We start from the raw sequence: 23,086 nt of genomic DNA, 5'->3' as shown, positions 1-23,086 counted from the left end.
CAATCTTTGAGCGAACCGTATAATCAGGGCGACGTGGGGGTGGGAGAAAGAAAAAAGAATAGAACAAAAAAGTTCGTTCAAAATCGTTCGGAATCGTTCGAAATCGTTCGATCGAGAATCTGATAGATGTTGAATCATATTTTTGTTTTGCTTCTTTAAACACCCTCTCTACGATAAATATAAGATCACGTTGTTCCTCGAAGCAATTAGATCTCTCTCTAATCTCGAAGACAACTTTGATAACGACGCGTTGATTTCTTCTGTTCTTCGCCGTTGATTTCTTCGTAAGCTAGCTATCTAGTAGTGCGTCGTTGACCATCGTGGCGGCTGCTCTTGCTGCCTCCGTTTGCGAGGTTTTCTTCTCTTTTCCTTTTCTTTTTCTCTGTCTCTCTCTCTCTCTCTCTCTCTCTCTCTCTCTCCCTCTCTCTCTCTCTCTCCCTCTCTCTCTCTCTCTCTCTGTCTTTCGTTCATTTATTCATCGACATCTTGTTTCTCCTATTTCACGTTTGCAATCGAAACTCATGACTCTCTAGTGTCATCGGAGAATCTTGGTGATCGATCAAATTGTCGAAAGAAGGAGAGGAAAAAAGAAATCGTCGACATGTATTTATCGATGTTGCTGGCAAGATCCAGCAGGCTCGGACAATGCGGAAGGAGATTTGCCTCGTCGTCGACGGGACTGAGATTACCGGATCAAACCGTACGTTCAAACATGTTAATTCGTTTTCAAAGATCTCTCTCTCTCTCTCTCTCTCTCTCTCTCTCTAAATCGAAACGCGTAGGACGCAATAATTTCTAGAATCGTTGATCCGAGTCGATTAGCGTAACGAAATTGACGTAGTTTTCGATGAACGCGGCCGACATGCGGATTCAGGAATTATCGGCTCATTGAAATTCGACGAACGGAAACGTCCGTCGTAATCGTCGTCGATCGTAGCTTGCGATCTCAGCAGAGTCGATTAAACGAAGATAACACATTCGCGTGCGTGTACGATATTTATGGAATCACGTAGAGGAACATTGGTGGATATATAATAGCTACTTGTTTTCATAAACATTTGCCGTATCGTTCTATGTTTGCCATGTCGAAACAAAACGAATAAGCAATTCTATTGCATTCTAATAAAGTGTTGCTTAATTGCAACGACAAATTTATTCCTTACGCAAGCCATTGAGTATCGATTGAAAGTTGAAATCTCTTGAAAAGTAGGAAACTCTGTCAAATTGAGAAACGTTATAATAATATATTATCGGATCGGTAATTAAATCGGATCAGCTGTACGGAAACGATAAATCCATGTAACCTAGTCAATTACGTATTCTATAACTATAAATGAGTTCTCTCGAGCGTATACCTTCTATCTAGGAGACGTTTAAGTGATTTTCGAGTGAAAGCCTTCGCCGTAATTTACCCTATTGTTCTTCGAATCGTCCTTTCCACGTTGCTCTCGCAACCTTCCATCGTTTAACCTATGTATATGCAAATAAGTATACGCGACAACGCGTCATTTCGCCTTTCTACGTTCGACTCGACGACCATCCCCGGTAGATGATTTATGATATCGAAGGAAATTCGTTAGGAGCGTAATGGGATAAGCGCGATGGGGGGGTGAAGAAAATAAACAAATGAGATTAATATCATCAGGAATCGATCGCCTTTCCCTCCTACTCGCGTTCGTCTACGCGTTCCCCGCTTATGATCGGACGTAAAATATTTTCGCAAAAGTGGATCAAGCGTATCGAACGGATTCAGAGATAAGAGCGACGCGCGAGATCGTTTTCCAAAGCACGTCCTTGCAAGTAGATGATTACATTGAAATTGCGAAATTCCTCGAGATTTACGTCGTTGCGATCGACGATCAGAAATAAAAGTAATGAAAAGATAAAAAGACGTAACCTCGCGCGTGTTCCTAACGCGATTGCGATTTCACATACGCGAGCGATAAAAAAGGAAGAAAGAAAAAGAAAAAAAGCAAAGAAAAGAAAAGGAATATTTAAAGAGATCACGTTGAGAAGAGACGGGGAAGGAGTTGTTATCTAAATTGCTCTCCGTCCGTCGCTGCTCCCGTCGATCTTTATCTTTAACAATCCCGAGTATAAGATAACATTAAATAATTTCAAACATAAAAAATTCCAAGGCGCGCTGTGCGGTGTTGTATCGGGCGAGAATAAAAGTATGATTCTACTCGTTATGGAATAATCGTTTCCTCGACGATGATAAATCATACGAGATAAAATAAAAAGATAAGATTGGCAAGTCGAACGCAACCCCACCTGAAATGTCTAATCAGGCAATGGTACGGTTTTAAATATAAGAGAGTTCCCAAGTTCTTGAAACGACCACGGGAAATGATAAGGAAGATTGATCTAGTTCAATGTCATTTGACGCTTTTCAAAGGGCAACCGAGTGGAGCTGCGAAGGGAGCTGCAAACTTCCGAAAGACCACGACGTGCGGCGACTTTCAACGATCGCAGCCAGCTGAAGTATGCTCGTCGATTGGTCGTCAAACTCGGAAGCGCGGTGATCACGAGAGAGGACGAGCACGGTCTGGCCCTTGGTCGTTTAGCCTCCATCGTCGAGCAAGTGGCCGAGTGCCAGAACGAAGGCCGAGAATGCATCATGGTGACTAGCGGGGCCGTTGCCTTCGGCAAGCAAAAACTCACGCAAGAGCTGCTCATGTCTTTGTCGATGCGAGAGACACTTAGTCCGGCAGACCATACGCGTGAACATGCCGGTAAGTATAACCAGAGCACACCACCGTACATTATTACTAGACTATTAGGGACGTCTAATAGATAATCATCATAATAGATAGTCCTCTAACCAAACGCAACGATACGTAACGAACGAAGACGAATAAAGAAAAAGGAATCGATTTAGGATTCGCGTAAAAAATAAAATCAATCTCGTTAGTTTTACGCGAAGCGTAAAGTAAAATGCCAATTCTCTCGCCGCGAATGTCCAGTCGATAGAAAGATTCGCTCGTAATTGAGAAAGGATAAAACATCCGGGGAAAATTAATTTAAATCGTTCGTGGACCAACTTTGCATTTCTCTCTATCCCCTTTCAAAAAGAGGGAATCTAAAAGTGGAACGGCTAGATTAGACTTGAAGTCGCGAAAATACAAACCGACGAAACACGAATATCATTTTTCCCGTTATTAGCTAACTGCAAATTGAAACAGGTGATACGCCACGGCACTATTTAATACGAATCTCGATTTTCCGCTGCTCTTCGTATCTTTCCTTCGTAGAACGAGCTAACGAGTTTTGAATATGAGAGAGAGAGAGAGAGAGAGAGAGAGAGAGAGAGAGAAACTCCCACGACGTTTCTCTACGTCTCTCTACGTTTACACGTTACCCATCCTCTAAGCTTCTCCGTAATCCTACCGTGAATATTTCCGTTATTGCACTTATGCAAAACGCAAGAGAATGTATTCTTTTGTCAAAAGAATTACCAGCCACGATATTCGACGATCCGGTAGATGAAAAGTGCGTTCGATGAATAACCTCACGACCGAAAAGCCAAACTCAAAATATTCTCCCAAGAACGAAGTTGAAAGAAAATGTAAACAAAGGAAACGGCCGGAGACGCTACTTGATATATTATGAAAGAGGAAAAAAAGAAAAACGAGATATAATATCTCGTAGGATAGAATCTTGGGATTACATCGGATAGATGGCTAAAATAAAAATTGCCGTTACAGTCGAGTCGTATAAATTTTGACCAACGAGGAACGACGTTGATAAAACTTTATCGGCGATGGCTGCTCCCACGGGAGGAAAAGAATAAATTTCCAACGGCGAATGAGAATGCAAGCGCGAAACTACGTACGCGAGAGCCTAAGAATTATCTACGTACTACGCGAACCAAAGAAAATTTTATAATCTTCGCGGTCGCAAGCGTCTCGCATTTTCGCAACTTTCCATTTATTTCCGCTTAACGGGTATGCGCGCCGAGTACCTCTAGGTGTGTCTATGATAAAAGTTAAAACCGAATAAAATCTCTGATATACATACATATATATGTATATAATAACACATATGTGTATAAATGCACATATGTGGATATGAAAAGATTCAGATCAAATGCGAAAACGAAAACGGTTATAACGATCCTCGTATATCCTTTCTGAAAGCGAAAATCGAGTCCCTATCGAATCGTACGATAACGTAAACGGTACGAATTTCTCTTCCTAGATATAGCAAGCCACGCGTCGTCAAACGTTCTTATCGTGTTACGGTGGTTACGGTGTTATTCCTTTCCTAGATATTAAATTAGCTGCCCGACAAACTCAAAGTCCGCGGAAAATTATTTCACACCTGAGAACTCCTCCATTAAAAGCGAGAAGAAATTACCCTATTATATCCGTTTCCAATTACTAATTTCAACTTACCAATGACAACTCCTTATCGTAATAATTCGACCGAGTTAAGAGGTAAATAAATAAGACGAAGGATACGGTAGAAGTTAAATTTTCTTATATCACGTGAAAAAGAAACCAATACGCTTTTCTTTCCTTAAAAAAGTTTCGAATCGTAAATCGATATACCCTCTTCTCGATATTTTCCAAAGTAACTCTCCGAGTCGGTGCTTCTATAAGAATTTTCCACGAATTCCCTGATGAAATTAAGAGGAGGGATGAGAGATTAATCAAAGCATCAAAGAGAGGAAAAGGATTCTTTTCTCTCTTTCTCGTTGAGGAAACAAACTTCTCGATCGAATCCAATGAGAGTTTAGCGAAGGAACTTTCCACTTTGTTTTTCTCTTATTCCCACTTGGACTTGCCCGCTTTCTATGGGAACGTGCTTAATTGCCAACTCTGATCGTAAATAAAGATCATAAAGAAGACCTGTCTAGATTTTCCGTATTACAGGATCAGAGAGAGAGAGAGAGAGAGAGAGAGAGAGAGAGAGAGAGAGAGAGAGAGAGAGAGAGAGAGAGAGAGAGAGAGAGAGAGAGAGAGAGGGAGGGAGAGGGAGCTGTCGAAAATGAGGCCGAAACGAACGAGGTTCTCTCGATCTTTCCTATTATTGTCGTTGTCGGGGCACATTCGCTATGGCATTAGATAACAAAAACGTAAATTCTCGTAAATTCTCATGTTAACTATAACCGCTCAATGTCCTAGGAACACTTTTGGAACCTAGAGCGGCAGCGGCCGTGGGCCAGTCCGGGCTTATGTCTCTCTACGATGCCATGTTCGCTCAATACGGCGTGAAGCTGGCACAGGTGTTGGTAACGAAGCCTGACTTTTACAACGAGGAGACCAGAAAGAACCTGTTTAGCACGTTGAGCGAATTGATCAGTCTGAACATAGTGCCAATCATCAATACCAACGACGCGGTCTCGCCACCGCCTCACGTTGACGAGGAAGTAGCTGGCGGAGGTGGAAGAAGAGGAATATCCATAAAGGACAACGACTCTTTGGCTGCGATGTTGGCGGCAGAGGTTCAGGCCGATCTACTCATTTTGATGAGCGACGTCGACGGTATATACAATCTTCCCCCGTGGCAAGATGGCGCCAAGATGTTGCATACCTTTAGTTCGGACTTGAGGGGTACGATAAAGTTTGGACAAAAGTCTAAAGTCGGTACAGGTGGTATGGATTCGAAAGTAAACGCTGCCCTATGGGCTCTGGACCGTGGGGTCTCGGTCGTTATTTGCAATGGCACTCAAGAGAAGGCAATCAAGAGCATCATGTCGGGTAGGAAGATCGGCACGTTCTTCACAGAGACCACCGGCTCCTCGATGCCCGTCGAGGTCGTCGCCGAGAATGGTAAGCGTCCAGCGTCCATTTCTTATTATTTTAACTGAATGACCGATTGATTTGATTCCTTGTAAATTGATTAAATCACACGTAAAATTGATTAATCGCACAGCACGCGTTGCCAGTAGAACGTTGCAAGCACTCCGACCGGACGAACGAGCTAGCTGCATCAACGTTCTGGCTGATTTATTGGAGACCCGACAGAAAGAGATCCTAGAGGCAAACGGTAAGGATCTTGAGGCTGCGAGCAAGACCGGTCTTGCGAAACCTTTGCTCTCGCGATTATCCCTTTCCTCCGCTAAATTGAAATCTTTGAGCGCGGGTCTACGGCAAATAGCGGAAGATTCTTTGGAAAACGTTGGCCGTGTCTTGAGAAGGACCAAATTGGCCGAAGGATTGGAACTTAAACAGATAACCGTGCCGATCGGCGTCCTTCTCGTTATATTCGAATCGAGACCCGACAGCTTGCCACAGGTAGCAGCACTTGCTATATCCAGTGCCAACGGACTCCTCCTGAAGGGCGGAAAAGAAGCTACCAACAGTAACAAGTATCTGATGGAATTGGTGAAGGAAGCGCTCGGTACGGTGGGTGCCTCCAACGCGATATCTCTCGTATCGACGAGAGAGGACGTAAGCGACCTATTGTCGATGGAAAAGCACATCGACCTGATTATTCCACGCGGTAGTTCTGATCTCGTACGTACCATCCAAGAACAGTCGAAGCATATACCGGTACTCGGTCATGCCGAGGGTATCTGTCACGTTTACGTCGATAAACAGGCCGATCTGGATAAGGCCCTCAAAATTGTGAGAGACTCGAAGTGCGATTATCCGGCAGCTTGCAACGCCATGGAAACGTTGCTAATCCACGAGAGCCACATGAACGGGTCCTTCTTTACGGACGTTTGTAACATGCTGCAAAAGGAGGGCGTGAGTAATATACATATATATATATATATACATATACATATACATATATATACATATACATATACATATACATATATATACATATATATATATATATATATATATATATATACATAGGCCGCATTATACAGACCACTTTAATCTCATTTACGCTAATAAAGAATCATCATCCGTAACGTCCAGGTGAAGATCTACTCGGGGCCAAAGCTGAGGGAGTTATTGACGTTCGGACCGCCTGCCGCGAAGAGTATGAGAACCGAGTACGGTTCCCTCGAGTGTACGATCGAGGTCGTCTCCGATATCGAAGATGCTATAACTCATATCTACAAGTACGGGAGCGCGCATACGGACGTCATCGTTACGGAGAATAACGAGAGGGCGGTTCACTTTCAAAGAGAGATCGACAGCGCTTGCGTATTTCATAACGCGAGCACCAGATTCTCCGACGGTTATAGATTCGGCCTTGGTGCTGAGGTAAGACCCGAAATTTTCCAAGATAATTCTCGAAGAGAAGGAATTTTACTCGAACGAAATCTTTCCTTCGTAAGGTTGGCATTTCAACGGCTCGAATTCACGCACGTGGCCCGGTTGGAGTAGACGGTCTCTTGACAACGAAATGGATTTTGCACGGAGACGGACACGCTGCTGCGGACTTTGCCGAAGGCGGCAACAAGAGTTGGTTGCATCAATCGTTGCCTTTGAACGAGTATAAATGAATCGAGTACGACGAAGTACGAAGCTCGAGCGTAAACGTTGTCAATTATTTTAGAACAATACGCGATCGATAAAAACAATCATTTACTATCGTCCGTTGTAAAACACCGCCATCTAAGACACCGTTCGATTTTCGTACTTTACGCTTCTAGGTCTGCGAGGCGAAAGAAAAATCCGTGGGAAGAATTTCTATTAGAGGAAGGCTACGATAAGGATTTTTCCGTAGCGACCGTAGGTAACGACGAGTGCTTAAAGTATAATCTCTTTCTTTCTCCCCCCCCCCCCCTCCCCCTCCCTACTCCCCACCCTCTCTCTCTCTCTCTCTCTCCTCTGTATATAATGTAAATAAAATTATGGCTAATTAAGCAAATTATTACAAGTGAAATGAGACGCGAACGATTGCACACAAAGGGTCAACCGTGGCCAAGTTAGTCAACTAAACTTGACGTTAACTCGACGATTCCGAGCAGTTATTTCCCCCATCCCCCTCCCTGTTGCAATGAGAAAGTTTGGTCGCAAAAAGTTCATTAATAACGCGACGGTATCGAGGGTTAAAAATTTTCAGCGATTTTCGCCGTCTCTATCACTCGCTCGAGTAGAAAGAAAGTTGCTTCCATCAACTTCTTCTTCTCTATTCTTACTCGTTTTTCCTTCGTCGTTATATTGCGTCGACTCTGCTCGGTCTTTTATTCCCTTTTCAAATATTCGACAATTACGCCGCGAAATATATCCATGTACCTTATCTTTTGCGTTAAGAAAAACGTTTTGACGAGAGTCATTCGTTACTCGTTAAAAGTATCGACTGATAATGCAACTGCGATATATTATGTAAATAGATGATTCGCCTTGAATATCTCGAACAGCTTTCACGCGTATAAGTAAATATTTACATAAATTGGCTTTTATCGGGGATGACGTTAAGACGGTCATTCAATGATGTGCCATAACGATGGTACAGGGTCCAATACGTTGCACTCCTAGATATAGTGGTAGAATACATTTTCTACGTCGGACGATATTAGAGATCGAGAGTGTTTTTTTTTATCAAAGTCTATTCCTTTATCTCGTGTCGAGTAAAAACGGAATGTTCCGTCGAGCGTCTATTAGCAAGATTTCCTTTTAAGATATTTCTTTTAAAAAAGAACACGATCCACTCGCCGAATAAATATAATGTCGACGCGACTAATTGACAAGAGCTGATGCGCGCGTTAAGACACTTTTATTACTTACATATATCGACACAATACAAATAATTATTTCTTTCTTTCTTTCTTTCTTTCTTTCTTTCTTTCTTTCTTTCTTTCTTTCTTTCTTTCTTTCTTTCTTTTGGTTTTTGCCCAGTACTCCATAGCGGATGTCTTAGATATTTTCGGGTGCCCATAATTTAAATGTTCTGTCGTACGAGCTAGTCGCGATGAATTTGTGATCGGGAGATACATCGACGGACATAACCTTGCCGTCGTGCCCTGGCAAGGTCTTTAACGGTTGCCAGGTCTTATTAGACCAAATCTTGGCCGTGTTATCGTACGAGGACGTAACCAGATACTGTCCTTCTCCTCTCTGATATTTCACGTCCGATAACAAATTCGTATGAGCAGGTATCGTGTATATGCAAGACCTTTTCCGTAAATCCCAAATCTTGCATGTATTATCCTCGCTCGCTGTTGCTATGTGATAACCATTCGGTGAAAAATCGATGCCCAAGATAGATTTTAAATGCCCTTCCATGAACATGATGCATCTACCCGTTCGTAAATCCCAAACTCTACCGAAAGAATCATGTCCCCCGGTAGCATTTACGCTGCCGTCCCACTGAAAGCTGTTACATATGATAGGATTATTATGCGCTCCGTTATATCGTAAACAACTCGTACTCGCGAATACGAGTGAGATCGATTAAATCGATAGAAGAGAGAGAAAAAACAAAAAATAAAGATAAAAATAAAAGAGAGAGAGAGAGAGAGAGAGAAGAAAAGAAAACAAGTTTTCACTACCTCATGCAGTGTACGGCTCTGGCATGACCCTCTTGATGCAAAACTTCTGCCTGTTGTTCCAAATCCCATAAACGCCAGGAGGCATCGTAACAACAGGTCCCAAGAAATCTCCCGGATGGATGGAAGGCTATCCTCGAAACTCTATGAGGTTCGTGCCCTTCGACTTCTGCTAAAGGTTCCTCCCCTTTACCACCGGACCATAATTTGACCGTACCTGTAAGAACGATAATTCGTAAAAAGCTCGTAAAAAGGTTCCTTCAAATATCTACTACCCTACGAGATCCTAAAGATTCGTCAAGCGTACCGTCCGAAGCGCAAGATGCCAATACGCACGTCTGTCCTGCGCCATCCCCTAAAACCTCTTCGGAAAGCGAGACATTTGGATGAAAAACGATGCAGCTAACGTTGTAGGTGTGTCCCTGGAGTGTTCGTAAGAGAGTACAGTCCGGTACCGACCATAATTTGCATAAGCCAGACCACGAGGCTGTAGCAAGAATCTTCGAATTTGGGCTAAACTGACAAAACGATATCGGTCTCGTGTCACCGATTTGCGAACAATATATAGATAGAGCTTGTAGCTTCTTCAAAAGTTCTTGTCTACGCGCTGTACGCGTAGCACCTGGCAATTCAAAATCTTGTCTTGCTTTTTCCAACCTAACTTTTGCCCTGGCCAAAGAAAATGCTGTAAACAAACTTATCAATGAGCACATGAGCCTATGTTTTTTGAAAAGAAAAGGAAAAGGTGTGTGTGTGTGTGTGTGTGTGTGTGTGTATATATATATATATATATATATACACACCACGCAGGCGCACGCACACGCACAAATAATAACGTCGAAAAGTACAAATTACTTGCTATCCAATAACGAGCTATTTGTAGAGATTCCGGTCCTTCGTGATACCAAGTAGATTCGGTGTCTCTTTCGACCGTGTGAGCAGGTTTCTCCTCCTCTTCGTGTTTCTTCTTTATCGCGTCTTCCCCAAGACTAGCCAGTAACTCTCTTAATCTCGTTCGTCTATCCGCAGGGCCTTCGCCGAACAAACATATGGGCTCGCCCAACTGTCTTAAATTCTTTTTTACCTCGGAATCGTCCGTGGATACGTTGATCTGTCTAGCTTTCTTTCTACGTTCAAACTCTTCCAACAACGCTTGCCTATCTTTAGACATTTCATCTTCCAATTCCATGTATTCATTGGAGATGTGTATATTACCGGCCAAGGTGGGTACGTTGACAGCATCATTAGAATTAGCAGCTTCCTTTTCTTCTTCCGAACATTCCGCCGCTGCGGCAAGACGGGTACGTTCTGCTTCTTCGAGGGATCCATAATGTACAATTTTTTGTTTCTTCACGTACACCAAATCTTCGTCGTCCGACATTACGGAAAACTATTAACGAACCAATCGATTATACATTTTTCTCTTTCGAAGAATTCAATAGAAATAGTTAAACGCGCGATAAACTTTATAATTCTAACCTCCAAAATGAGCAACTCTATAAAATATCTTACCTTAACGCTTAATATCTACAGTCTTGACTTTTGAATTTACTCTTGTAATTAATCTTCTTGCATCTGCGATAATATCCTTTAAATCCAAAGATACGCTTTTATATTTGCGATTAATATTGAAATAATACTTGTGCTCGTAACATTGGAATTTTAAACAAGTATGAAGCCGCCAAGTAAATACGTCATGGGCGCAGGCACTGCAGCCAAACACGCAACGAAATAATCACTAGCTAATGAGAAAGAAGGGATGGCCTCGTATACCTCGTTTTTTCTATTTAGAAATAATTCTTATCTCTTATCGTCTCGAAAAGTAAAACTAGAGAGCTTCTTCATTATCCCATGTCTTTTTAATGTACCTCCGTGGTTTTTTCCAATAATCCCTATGCTAGTTTGCAAGTAACAAATTCGTGGAATTTATCGTGATAATCATTTTGCGGAACATTTCACGTCGACAAGAAGAAAGGTAAAAGAGACAAAAATAGGAACGATAAAGAAGAAAATTCGAACGATTAAGCGGAAATAATGGAATGTTTTAAAGAATAATTGAAAATATTAATGACATAATTGTATAACGTTGACGTTGATGGAATGGAATGAAAACGAAGTGCAGCCAATTGTTAGCTGCAGATGCATTACTCGAGTCGCGTTTACAATTGAATTTACGAATACGTCCCATATGTAATATCGATTGGCCAGGTCTCATGGCATGGATATGCTTGTTGCATATGGAGATTCTATCGAATGAAGATGATTCGTTAAACGAAGTAACGATAAGTGCGATTGACACGAGCAAATAGACCGACAAACTAACTCGTTCGCACGTAACGAGTCGAGTCTAGGTTGTTTACGTTCTCGTCTCTCTCTCTCTCTCCCTCTCTCTCTCTCTCTCTCTCTCTGCCTCCACCGCCCCCTGTGTTTATGCATTCTTATTTATGTACGTGCGCGTACGAGAAAACTAGTTCTTTCAACAAAGTTCCGTTATAATCGTGTAGATTTTTAGATCGATTTAACTAAAACCTAAAGAGGTAAAACATACGTATATTATATGCGTATGCACGTATGGACGCATATATTTGTATAACGACGCAAGTAGTTTTTCCGTTGAACACTACGCGATGTTAGCGTCTTGTGCATTTCAGCCAAAGTTCGGCCTAGCGAATCGTCGATCGACGAGAGGAGAACGTCCGAGGGCTTTACTTCTCTAACTCTCTCGTTATCGAGATGATTTCACGAGCAACGGAGAAGAAACGTGCGAGAGAGAAAGTTCCGAGTCGAATGTGAAGAGATAATAATAATATAAAAAGGAACGATCTCGAGCGATTCGCCTTTTTGCTGCCTTACTGCTCGAAGGATATTCACCACAACGTAACCTTTCCTGCGTGATATTATATATATATATATATATATATAAATATATATATATATATATATATATATATATATATATATAATCGTATCATTGTCGACTTTTCGAGCGGGAAAAATCGAATTTTTCGACTGGGATGGCGGACTTTGATGCGATTTACGAGGAGGAAGAGGAGAACGAACAAAATTTGGAGGAGCATTATGTGACGATGGTGCCTGACCCTATAATTATTCGTGGCGCTGGAAATATGACAGTGTAGGTCTTGTCGTACCGTCGTACGTGCGTATGCGCACTTTCTTTCGAGGCGCGCGTGAACATTTATTTATTTATCCTGTAACGTCGAGTAACGTCGAGTAACGTCGAGTAACATTGTAAAACTTTGTTAAATAGGTTTGGGCTTAGCAATCGTTTCGAGTCAGAGTTTCCTAGTGGCCTGGTATCGAGAGTAGCGCCGGAGGAATTCAAGGCAACCGTTATGAGAATAAACAGTGTATTGAAAAAGACATTACCGGTTAACGTTAAATGGTTATTCTGCGGTTGTGTATGCTGCTGCTGTACCTTGGGATGCTCCTTGTGGCCGGTTATTTGTCTGAGTAAAAGGGTAAATCTTTCTTTTGTCGTACAATTGTTCCAGAAAAGTATTCCGTTCGTAGCGTATTCCAGATAATTTTCTTCCTATGTTTTAACAGACGCAACATTTGCTTAATAAATTGTTGGAATGGGAGAACGGTAGACTGTATCATAAACTTGGATTACATTGGCGATTAACTAAACAAAGATGCGATAGCTCCTCCATGATGGAATACGTAAGTTAAAGTTAACAAATGGATAACGCGCTTGGATATTGGAAATTAATTGAAATAATCTCGTCATTTCCTTTTTCCAGGTACTTTTAATCGAATTTATTCCAAAAATACCAATCTATAGACCGGATTAAAAATTTGAATAAGTAACAATTATGTCTCGTACAATCGACAAGGATAGGATGTTTGTGTGTGTGTGTGTGTGTGTGTGCGCGTGCGTGCGTGCGTGCGTGCGTGTATAACAAAGGCACTCGAGTAGCCAGATTCGTTATATGTAATTTTATAGAGCGGAGAAAAGCAGTAGATATCGCAGTAATGCCATAGATGTTTGGTGGAACGCATATTTTTGTAAATATTACGCGTAGGAGGCAATACACGGTAAAATGATAAGAGATAGGTATACGGGCAATAGCAGATAGTCGTCGATTAATGGCGCGATGTTGCATCGTCGATGGTGCGATATATAGAGGAGATGCACGAGTTAAACGTATTCCAACGTATTTGATGTTACTTGATTTCGTCATTGACGAAAAATGTAGCGTAAATCGAGATCCGTCTCTGCGCATTTTATTACCATTGATAGATACCTTAGAGTACGATCGAAATACGAGCCATTTACACTCCCATCTTTCATAATAATATGAAAGAATCATGTTGTTGATATCTATCCATTGACGAATCATTGACGAATCGACGAGAAGAGATGAGAAGGTATTTTTCGTTTATGCAAAAATATGTATCCTCTTCTTCGTATAAGCTATCGCGGATATAATGCGTAAGCGTTTATTATTATTATTATTATTATTATTATTTCAAATTTTTAATCTACTCTTACTTACTTGATATTGTTTTAATATCGAGGACCTATCGGCTAATTAGTATTTCAATTCTCAGGTAAGAAATTAATCTCAATCAGTACAACGAATATATTAAATTTTAGGAAAAAATAATGTAAAAAGTGAAAATGACCCTATAGACAATTTTGTGTAATTGCAAAATGTATCGGATTAAGCGTAACTTGTACATATGACTGTGTATACGTATAGATTTACATTACGTATGGGTTTAATTTCTTACCGCGGTGATATTTGAGAAATTACGCTATCTATGTACAGCTTAAAAATTAATTTCAAATTTTAACGAACTATTACAAAATGAATTCTCTTATAGTTATAGAAAATTGATATGCTTGTGCGCTTAACTTGGTATTGCTTACCATCGAAAATGTGAAAAATGTTGATTAATTAACGATAAGGACAGTCATTTACAATTGACGTTGGCACAATGCTTTGGAAGAATAAATATTGATCGTTTCTTCTTCGTATTACTGTCGTAATCAACAACGTTGTCATCCTAAACAATATATCGATAGACACTCCACTTCTGTGAATAGGAGCGATGTATGTACTCGGGCGTGCATATATTCCTATCTCAGGTTTTATTCCTTTTTTCTTTTTTTCTCCTTTTCTTTTTTTCTTTTTTTCTTTTTTTCTTTTTTTTTTTCCTTTTGCTTTTTTTCCTTTTTTCTTCCTTTCTTTTTTCCTTCTTTCTCTCTCTCTCTCTCTCTCTCTCTCTCTCTCTCTCCCATCAAAAGCGACGATTACGCAATTAGTTTTGCTATAGGAATAATGACAGAATACAAAGTGAAACTTGTAATTCGTACACATAATAGATACCTTTGTTGCTAATTCAGTGGCTGTGAATGAAAAAGAAAGAAAAAAAGAATATTTTTCCAATTGTAATGTACACTTTAAATATACGCATTTATCAACAATTTCATGACACACTTGTATGAAATGAATAATGCTAATTGTCAAATGCTAGTCACAATTTTCTGCATTGGATAATAACTAACTATTTTTTTGAAATTTGTATTTAATATCACGATACAATAAATGTTCGATAAGAGTCCGATATTTAGAGCGTTTCTCATATGCAGGTTTCAATTGTCGTCTTTTACGTTGGTGCATCCACGTACAGGCAGCAGGTAGACACGGGCGCGATGTGCGATCGATAAAAACCCACGCACATACTTCCGCTCCTATGACAATCCTATCCCAGCCGATCCCATCCGTCTGCTCGCGGTGGAACTTCGTAATATATCCATATACACGTGTGTGTGTGTGTGCGTGTGTGTGCGTGCGTGCGTGCGTGCGTGTGTGTGTGGTACACCCGCTGTGTCATACATGCTGGTATCTGCATTAAAATGATATTTACCAAGAATAATTCGATGTTATGATAATTGACGACAGGTGCCTTTGCAGCTTCTAATAACAGGAGATCATCACCACAGTACGTTATAGCGTTACTACAAAGTGGTCCGATGGAGGATGTGCACATACGAAATCTAATATTTTTTTTGACTATCGTAAAAATTTTTTCATTTAAAATGTTTCATCATTATTTTTACCATTTAATTATTAGTCGCTCGTAATAAAAGTTGATTGTAAATACTTTTTTACCTTGGTCTCTGTTCATCTTAAAATATATTTCATGCTCATCTTGAACTTGAAACTTAATAAAATATTGCTTTTAACGATGCTCGTGCCATTGGAATCGGCCCTAACTTATGATTCTTCCAATATATATTCTTCTTTCAGGTAAGATTCAATAAGCTATTTTGATTTCTTTAAAGGAAAAGAGTTATATCCCATGTATCCTGTGTATCCTCCTGTTTGACAAATGTCCCGTCTAGAAAAGACAATGTTGTTTTAGGAGCTACGACGAATGTCCCTTGAACATAACTGTTTTGGACTTTTTATACAATTTCACTGTGCCTGATTTGGAAATAACATGGCCATGCGAAGCACGCTTTTATTGGTTGTCGTTGCAACCATTTGTTAAATTCGTAAGATTTTTACTCAGCTATGGGACTCCATTTATTATAATCGTTGGTAAGAAGGTAGCAAATTGTAATTGACATAATATGAAGGATAAATCATCGTCTAACGTCGTAAAAGTTATATTACATTGTACAGGGATTATATTAAATACCATATCCTTTGCAATATTGAATACGCCAGTGTCGTCCGACTCGAGCTTATCGTTATATCTAAAGGTCCTTGCTATATCCGACAATGGTGCATTGATATTTAATTATGCAGTAGGTTTAGCGAAATCACATTTTACATTTGTCAATGATCTTTTCATGGTAAGTGAAAACAAAATTGCACGTTACGTAGATGCATCCCAATATATATATATATATATATATATATATATATACATATATATATATATATTCACCCATAGAAGAAAGTCGGTCATGTCAATTTCTTAATACGTACATATCCACAGAACAGTCAATTTCTCTGCGACACAAATTCCATAACAATGGAACTTTTTCAATTTACGTCCACTTGGTTGGTCGTATCGCTCACATGGGCTCGCGTCATAGCGATTATTTTCCCATTTGGGGCACATAATAGTAATCCTGAACGTTCCGCGATTATAAGTATTACTACTCTGGCATGTGTCAGCTTTGTAATATCGTTAACAAAGTTATATTCTGGAGGTAATAAGATTAACGATGCTTTAGCAATGGATTATAGATTTCCGTTAGAACGGGTTGACGAATAAAAATTCATGTCTTCCAAATAAAAATAATTCTAGGATATGAAATGGACAGTGTTTTTGAATTTATACCATGCCAAAAGAAAATCAAACCTTGGGGTAGCGCTATGTATTTTTATATTGCATTGTCAACATGGTTACCATTAATTTTTATATTTATTGGCAACGCGTTGTTAGTTGCACATATGAAAAAATTGGATACACTTCGCAGACAATTAACCCGTAAGTAAGAAGAAATTTTTAAGCCATAACGTTAAGAAATTTTCAAGCCATAATAACGTTAAGAAATTTTCTCAACTCCTGAATCAATGATTAAACGCAAGATATTTCCTTAGGCAGTTTCTCTCAAAAGATCAATAAAACGAATAAAACGAGCAGAACTTTACTGGCAGTCTCAATGGTATATTTAATTTTGCTATTACCACTTGGAATAGTTGAAACTTTAGAGCTCTACTGGGACGTGATATTGATCAAATATCCAGAAAGGAATATGAAGGAAAACAAGGATTATATAAATTGGTAAGAGAATGTCGTTCTTAAAAAAGAAAAAAGAAAAAAAAAAAAAAAAAAAAAAGAAAACTATAAATTATACACGTAAGTACGTATGTGCGTATATATTTTCCTAATGTTTTAGGTTAGAAGAGAAAATGTTGTTAAAGTGGTGTCGTGGACTGTTCTTTCACATATATCATTGGAATTTTGCAAGTAATTTCTTTTTGTATTGTCTTACGGGGGAAAAGTTTCGAGGGGTTTTGATAGAAAAATTAAAGAATTGCAAAGTCACATTAACTTCGAAAATATCGCCAAAGCGTCTTCGATGGTGCAATAGCGACGATCGATTAAAATCGATACGAACTCCGAGTATATTACTTATCAAAGTTGTCACGTTCGATGAATCTTCCATTAATGATAACGTTACTGGCCAACATAATAATAATGACGTTTCATCGATCACCTGATCTTGACTAGTCGAATTGAAATATTTCTAGTTCAACGATCAAAGACTGCCATAACTGAGAACTGAAGATAATTATTTCAATGATTAGCTCCAAATCCAATGTGTGTTCTATTTAGATTAATAGTGATATGTAATACAAGATACAAGTGATTATTTCACGATATGGACAATTTATTTCCATTATTATTTTATTTTTACATGAGAAATTTCTATACGAATGTAGTAAAATATCACAATATATGTCGTCATTATTTAATTTTTAACATCGATTTATGGATTATGTTGAAGATACGTTAATTTTACATTATCACCCTAGCAGATATTCCTAATCTTTTTTTTTGTCGTAACTAATTCGGCAAAGAAAATTTCTGGTCCCGATGTAGATTCCTAAACTGGATACGTTCTTCTTTTCTTTTTTTCTTTTTACATTGGAGCTATTAAGAAAAAGAAAAAAAAAAAAAAAAAAAAAAGGGGAAAGAAAGAAAAAAAGAAAATGGCAATTTCGTATCCGTTATATCATAACTTGATAATTTAATACCTGGTGATTTTAATTAATATTTTCACATCGTTTAATTATATTGACATTATATACCGTTGTTATTTACTATATAGTTGATTACAATTAATTACTTGCAGAATATTATTCTTCCTGTTTTATATACTGAAATAAATAAAACATGAAATTCATAAAGACTATGTATTCTACTCGTATATACCTAACTGGTATCACTCTTTGTCTGGTAACTGAAGTAAAACAAATTTCATAAATTCAATTATATCATACAGTACTAGAGATAACATAGAAAGTGTATATCTCATTACCAACAAATAGATATATATATATATATATATATATATATATATATATATATATATATATATATATATATATCTATTTCAATAGCATTTCATTTACTTTTACGAAAATATCCAGAACTTGTGGAAATCAAAAGGAAGAAAAAACTCATAAACTCAAGATGCTTTTCGATTGTACATAAATAGTAACAATTTTGACATTCTACGGGCACGCACGCACACAAGCACACACGGAGATGAAAAAGTACAACTTTTCTAACTACTCTAATTTATATACCAAATGTTCCATACAAGAAATATACAGGACGCTACTCGAATCAATTACCAAAGTAATAATCTGATTGATCAAATAAAATTTAAATATTATTTTATAACATAATAATTCGTACACAGAGGCGGTGTACAAAATTAGTATTAAAAATCAGCTCGACGCAATAACTTGGATGGTACTGATAAAAATACTCGATAAGGCTGTATAATGTTGAAATTGTTAAGTATTATAACAATATTCACAAACGAATGGAACTTATATTAGATTCTCTTAAGACTATAATGAGTAATAATAACATTATACTTTTTTATACTTTATGGAAAATAATTTATAACAAGATATATTACAACGCTATGCAGTTGGTAGTTTTTAACTTTTGACCGCAAAGCATATAAATAATAGAACCTATCTCTTTTCATTCGATTGTAATAAATACGAATTGTGATAAAAACGAGGGGGAAAAAAACGAAGAAAAAAAAAGAAAAAAAAGAAAAAAAAAAAAAAAGAAAAAAGAAAGAAAAAAAAAAAAAAAGAAACGAGAGAAAAGAGAAAAACAATTACAATTTGATACATATTGCAAACATTCGAGCGAATGTAAAGATATTATTAGAAATATTCTCCAATATACTTCCGATTAATATATTACAAAATAGAAAGATATTTTTCATTGTAATGCTAAAATTGACCTTTCAAGAAATAAATTTACTTTTAGAAAATATGCTCTTGATATAAGGCAACAGTCGCTTGAAATATTTTCTCATTATTATTCGTTTAATTGATGCGCCGTATAATTCAGTCTTCTTTTACGCGAGTAAAATTTTATAAAAATTTACCTTCTTCTGCCATAGAGATTTGTTGGAAATTTTGTATTAAAACGATATGTATTAAATTTATCGACGACTAAATTGCTATCCGTTTAAAATACCAAGAAGAAAAGAAAAAAAGAAAAAAAGAAAAATATAAAATGTTTGCAATATCAAAGGATTTATTATATCCTAAGGGGCAAAGTCTCTCGTAAAACGCGATGCGATTACGTTGTACGTGAAATACTGTATGGAACTCTATTCACATAATTAGTTGGAAACTGACCTTTTATACCTTTGTATTCGCCGTATAACCAGTCGTCCGATAGTCTCGACAAAACTTTAATTTTGGCTCCTTCCTTCGATAAGTACAATCAATATTTTTATAACGCACGTATGCGTAGAAAAAGAATTTATATATATATATAACGTGAAGCATGTTATTTTTGACAACTCACCTCAAACGTTAGATCCTCCGGGGTCTCCCCTTTAAAAGGATAGAGGGCAACGACGGTGTTGTCCTGCAATCCAGGCAATGGAATCTTTATATCAAGAAAATTAATTGGAAATATTCCTTGTCGACTTCCCACCCTTCCTTCCATCCAATCGTCATTGACAACTCTTATCAAGGTGACAACGTCACCTTCCTTCAAGGGTAAATCGTCCGAATGCGTAACCGGAAAATCATAAAGCGCAATACCATAGGGTGTTTTAGAACTTTCCTAAAAATCAATGATTTTCCTTTATTTAAAAGAATAAAAATATTAATATAACAGTAAGATATAATGCGAATTGAATGGATATAACTGTCGCAGGTATAGATATACATTGTATAATACCTCGAATTCGTTTTTCGATCGGACAAAGTATTCCGTGGGTGGTGCCGGTGGTGGGATCGTTGGCATCGGAGGTGAAGGCTCGTCTTTGATGTCATCGGCCCATGCGTCGTTAACAACAGAATACGACGAGTTAACGGTTATCGACTCGCTGAGAGGTCTTCTTTCTACACTAGTCGACGGTCTTTGATTCGTCTTTTGGTCCAAATGTTTTTTCAATATCTTTGGGGCCGGTGGTTTCGGCGGTTTCGGTCGTATTATCGTAGGTACGGAATGAATCACTTTAGAACTTGTTCGTCCAAAAGGCACTTGCTTCTTCCCCGTAGGACTGTCATTAAAGGCAAAAAAGGATGTATCTCCTATTTGCCTAACGTCCTCGAGCGCCCTACCACTTTCCTCTATCGGACCAAATGGATCCGACATCGGCTTCATTTGCCACGGATCGTTGTTTGGAAATCTTTTATTGGGCATGCCGAAAAAGTCAAAATCGTCTTCGAAGGCACTTTCCGTCTGGGACGTATTACCGCTGCTCGTAAAGACGGAAGGATTGGAATTACCATCGCTACCAAAACTGTCTATGCTAACCCCGTCGCTGCTAGAACGAGTGGTGAACGTAGGAGAGCCGGGCGGACTGAGATCTATCAGGGAGAAAGTTCCGTTCGTATTAGAAGACTGCGACTGGACGTGGGATAGATTCGAAGTAGAACGAGACGTATTGGAGTGTTCCTGCTTGGCCGCTTTCCATGCAAAGAAATTGGTCAGAAGCTCGGTCGGACGGGTCTAGGAGAAAAAAAATATAAACGAGGACGAAATGACGTGTAAATGAATGACGTGAAAAGAAAAACAAGCTCTTACCGGTCTCTTGGACTTTTGATCCCTTTGGCTGTGCGTGTCATGGCACTGATTGAACTTTGGAGGAGGTGGACGCGGCGGTGGCTTCTTCTTTTGCACCGTTGGTTGGCTCATCAGGCTCGTTGAGAAAATATCGTTTCTGATAAAAGTGTAACATAAAAAGGATAGACATTACTCTTGGAATTATATCCTACGTATTGTTTCAAAGTTTACGTAGAAAGTTATAACGTCGATTTATATACATTTGCCAATGTAAAATCGACGCAACGCATTACGTTCTTTCAGGGTACCCATGTTGCTATTGCAACATGCCTGCTACTATTCTGTACCATGCTCGACCGAATCTGCCTTTACGTAAACATAATTTCTACGTTACGATATTTGCTATAATATGATAATGCGTGAAGGATATAATGAGGAAATCAACGCTGATGCATAGAACTTACGTGCTACCCCAGACATTGCCTCTTTGTGCAAGAGCATTGACGGGTGGACGAGGGGCTGTACGCGTAGGGATCCGCATCTCTGTAAATAAACGCACATCAACGAGATATTAGGATTAAAATCGTACGGTCGACGGGTAATGTAACGTCGCGCGACATATGTACCGCCTGACACCGATAAATACGACCTAAGCTTTTAGGATAGGCTGCGCGACCGTCCCCGACGCGGATGCAGTGCCGTTGAAAAAGAAAACTGCGCGCGCCCGATATACCTATAAACGAGAGAGAGAGAGAATAAACGACAATTTATTATTATGCCGTACGCCCACTCGATTCGCGTTAAACCATTCACGCACGAGACGATTATGTCTACGTGTGTGTGCGTGCGCGCGCACGCGTATTCATATCGGTCCGACGACGTACCGCGCGTAAATGATAATTTTGACGTATACACGCAAGCATGTGTGCATGCGACGAAACGGCGAATTCGTAGAAGCACGAATGAGATCGACCGATGTATCATCAAACTGGATTCCAACTGGAAAACTCTTATCGCTCACCTTATCCGTGTACGCCTCTTTTAGATAGAGCTCTAGTCGAACGATAGAAAGAGTCACGAAAAGATCGAGAAAAAGTGATAGAGCGAGGATGGAATCACGACTCACCTGTTCTCACGTTCGCGGCCATTTTTCGATCGACGCGCTGACGATGCTTTCTCGTCCCCATGGCGGGACAAAACGATCGATTTCGACTTAAACTTTGTCAATTCCTTTCTCTTTCACGTTTCTTTCGTTTTACAAATATATCTCCGAAATGTAATTTACGTACCTTAAGAATTAAGAAGTCATTCATAATATCTCGCTATTTAATGGTTATCCAAAAAATCCTTCTTTTTTCGAAAAAGAGAAAAAGAAAAAATCAAACGCTTCGAATAGACGCGCCTTCGGGAAGGTTATGGCATCCTACATAACGAATTTTCTCTAATCTAACCTAATTTATAAACATTTTTAATAAGGATTATCAAGCGTCTTACCAATGAAATTATTGGAAATTATTTCGAATCGTTATGACGTAAGACAAATTCGTATCGCGGCTCATTTTCTTTCTTTTCTTTTCTTTTCTTTTTTTTTTTTTTTTTTTTTTTCACGATCCTCTTATCGATCGAGGATTGGTCGTTCCTTCCTCTACGTCAATACCCCAGTGGCACACGGCCAATCAGAGTATTCCCGTGTGTCTGTACATGAGGCAAGGCAAAGAATGCGCGCCATTATTCAAATTTGCGTTAACACGAATGCTATCAAATGGGATTTTTAAAGATACATTTTGATGTATAAGCTCAAAGTAAAAAAAAAAAAAAGCAAAAGAAAACTTCACGCATAAACCCAAAGAGACTGGACATCGACAAATAAGATGGATGAGGAAAAAAAATAGAGGTGTAATGTAACTTGGG

The 23,086-nt window shown here is 38.9% G+C and overlaps 5 protein-coding genes across 22 annotated transcripts; 3 read left to right on the top strand and 2 right to left on the bottom strand.

Moving 5' to 3' along the window:
• The first annotated feature begins 212 nt into the window (after nucleotides 1-212).
• LOC124955173 (delta-1-pyrroline-5-carboxylate synthase) lies at nucleotides 213-12,143 on the top strand. Of its 4 annotated transcripts, none has more exons than XM_047509218.1 (7): nucleotides 213-353; nucleotides 534-700; nucleotides 2,399-2,735; nucleotides 5,130-5,777; nucleotides 5,881-6,698; nucleotides 6,882-7,172; nucleotides 7,247-7,504. In XM_047509218.1, the coding sequence occupies exons 2-7, from the start codon at nucleotides 602-604 to the stop codon at nucleotides 7,412-7,414; spliced, it is 2,361 nt and encodes a 786-aa protein (XP_047365174.1). In that variant the 5' UTR covers nucleotides 213-353; nucleotides 534-601; the 3' UTR covers nucleotides 7,415-7,504. The 4 variants fall into 4 exon arrangements, with proteins under 4 accessions (XP_047365174.1, XP_047365175.1, XP_047365173.1 ...); XM_047509219.1 differs by lacking the exon at nucleotides 213-353 and adding an exon at nucleotides 7,565-12,143 and having other exon boundaries at nucleotides 408-700; nucleotides 7,247-7,429; XM_047509217.1 differs by lacking the exon at nucleotides 213-353 and having other exon boundaries at nucleotides 408-700.
• LOC124955188 (U4/U6 small nuclear ribonucleoprotein Prp4) lies at nucleotides 8,615-11,253 on the bottom strand. Its single transcript, XM_047509263.1, has 5 exons — nucleotides 10,916-11,253; nucleotides 10,259-10,793; nucleotides 9,711-10,088; nucleotides 9,407-9,620; nucleotides 8,615-9,231 (listed from the first exon to the last, which is right to left on the bottom strand). The coding sequence occupies exons 2-5, from the start codon at nucleotides 10,782-10,784 to the stop codon at nucleotides 8,772-8,774; spliced, it is 1,578 nt and encodes a 525-aa protein (XP_047365219.1). The 5' UTR covers nucleotides 10,785-10,793; nucleotides 10,916-11,253; the 3' UTR covers nucleotides 8,615-8,771.
• Nucleotides 12,144-12,363: 220 nt separating the features above from the next.
• Nucleotides 12,364-15,624, top strand: LOC124955208 (cysteine-rich hydrophobic domain-containing protein 2). Its single transcript, XM_047509329.1, has 4 exons — nucleotides 12,364-12,536; nucleotides 12,672-12,882; nucleotides 12,971-13,087; nucleotides 13,168-15,624. Exons 1-4 carry the CDS (start codon nucleotides 12,418-12,420, stop codon nucleotides 13,216-13,218), a joined length of 498 nt encoding a protein of 165 aa, XP_047365285.1. The 5' UTR covers nucleotides 12,364-12,417; the 3' UTR covers nucleotides 13,219-15,624.
• Nucleotides 13,832-22,945, bottom strand: LOC124955189 (SH3 domain-containing protein 19-like). Of its 15 annotated transcripts, none has more exons than XM_047509265.1 (7): nucleotides 22,302-22,945; nucleotides 21,640-21,718; nucleotides 21,197-21,332; nucleotides 20,345-21,121; nucleotides 19,964-20,227; nucleotides 19,792-19,864; nucleotides 13,832-15,280 (listed from the first exon to the last, which is right to left on the bottom strand). In XM_047509265.1, exons 1-7 carry the CDS (start codon nucleotides 22,360-22,362, stop codon nucleotides 15,126-15,128), a joined length of 1,545 nt encoding a protein of 514 aa, XP_047365221.1. In that variant the 5' UTR covers nucleotides 22,363-22,945; the 3' UTR covers nucleotides 13,832-15,125. The 15 variants fall into 15 exon arrangements, with proteins under 15 accessions (XP_047365221.1, XP_047365222.1, XP_047365223.1 ...); XM_047509266.1 differs by having other exon boundaries at nucleotides 19,801-19,864; XM_047509267.1 differs by having other exon boundaries at nucleotides 19,801-19,860.
• Nucleotides 15,777-18,378, top strand: LOC124955197. Its single transcript, XM_047509293.1, has 5 exons — nucleotides 15,777-16,235; nucleotides 16,382-16,598; nucleotides 16,697-16,879; nucleotides 16,993-17,176; nucleotides 17,292-18,378. The coding sequence occupies exons 1-5, from the start codon at nucleotides 16,011-16,013 to the stop codon at nucleotides 17,614-17,616; spliced, it is 1,134 nt and encodes a 377-aa protein (XP_047365249.1). The 5' UTR covers nucleotides 15,777-16,010; the 3' UTR covers nucleotides 17,617-18,378.
• Nucleotides 22,946-23,086: the final 141 nt, after the last annotated feature.

Source organism: Vespa velutina, chromosome 17, assembly GCF_912470025.1.
Source record: "Vespa velutina chromosome 17, iVesVel2.1, whole genome shotgun sequence".
NCBI classification, from domain to species: Eukaryota; Metazoa; Arthropoda; class Insecta; order Hymenoptera; family Vespidae; genus Vespa; species Vespa velutina.
Note: the sequence above shows the minus strand (reverse complement) of the source record. Positions and strands in the feature narration are given on the sequence as shown.

Excerpts from the sequence above, each read along its gene's own strand:
- LOC124955173 (XM_047509219.1), top strand. The coding sequence starts at position 602 with ATGTATTTATCGATGTTGCTGGCAAGATCCAGCAGGCTCGGACAATGC. Across the intron at positions 701-2,398 it reads TGAGATTACCGGATCAAACC|GGCAACCGAGTGGAGCTGCG; the intron begins GTACGTTCAAAC and ends CGCTTTTCAAAG. Across the intron at positions 6,699-6,881 it reads ACATGCTGCAAAAGGAGGGC|GTGAAGATCTACTCGGGGCC; the intron begins GTGAGTAATATA and ends CGTAACGTCCAG.
- LOC124955188 (XM_047509263.1), bottom strand. The coding sequence starts at position 10,784 with ATGTCGGACGACGAAGATTTGGTGTACGTGAAGAAACAAAAAATTGTA. Across the intron at positions 9,621-9,710 it reads GGCATCTTGCGCTTCGGACG|GTACGGTCAAATTATGGTCC; the intron begins GTACGCTTGACG and ends TCGTTCTTACAG. Across the intron at positions 9,232-9,406 it reads AGAGCCGTACACTGCATGAG|CTTTCAGTGGGACGGCAGCG; the intron begins GTAGTGAAAACT and ends CATATGTAACAG.
- LOC124955208 (XM_047509329.1), top strand. The coding sequence starts at position 12,418 with ATGGCGGACTTTGATGCGATTTACGAGGAGGAAGAGGAGAACGAACAA. Across the intron at positions 12,537-12,671 it reads GGCGCTGGAAATATGACAGT|GTTTGGGCTTAGCAATCGTT; the intron begins GTAGGTCTTGTC and ends TTTGTTAAATAG. Across the intron at positions 12,883-12,970 it reads TTATTTGTCTGAGTAAAAGG|ACGCAACATTTGCTTAATAA; the intron begins GTAAATCTTTCT and ends ATGTTTTAACAG.
- LOC124955197 (XM_047509293.1), top strand. The coding sequence starts at position 16,011 with ATGAAGGATAAATCATCGTCTAACGTCGTAAAAGTTATATTACATTGT. Across the intron at positions 16,599-16,696 it reads AACAAAGTTATATTCTGGAG|GATATGAAATGGACAGTGTT; the intron begins GTAATAAGATTA and ends AAATAATTCTAG. Across the intron at positions 16,880-16,992 it reads ACTTCGCAGACAATTAACCC|GCAGTTTCTCTCAAAAGATC; the intron begins GTAAGTAAGAAG and ends ATATTTCCTTAG.
- LOC124955189 (XM_047509265.1), bottom strand. The coding sequence starts at position 22,362 with ATGGGGACGAGAAAGCATCGTCAGCGCGTCGATCGAAAAATGGCCGCG. Across the intron at positions 20,228-20,344 it reads GATCGAAAAACGAATTCGAG|GAAAGTTCTAAAACACCCTA; the intron begins GTATTATACAAT and ends ATTGATTTTTAG. Across the intron at positions 19,865-19,963 it reads CGGAGGATCTAACGTTTGAG|GAAGGAGCCAAAATTAAAGT; the intron begins GTGAGTTGTCAA and ends TACTTATCGAAG.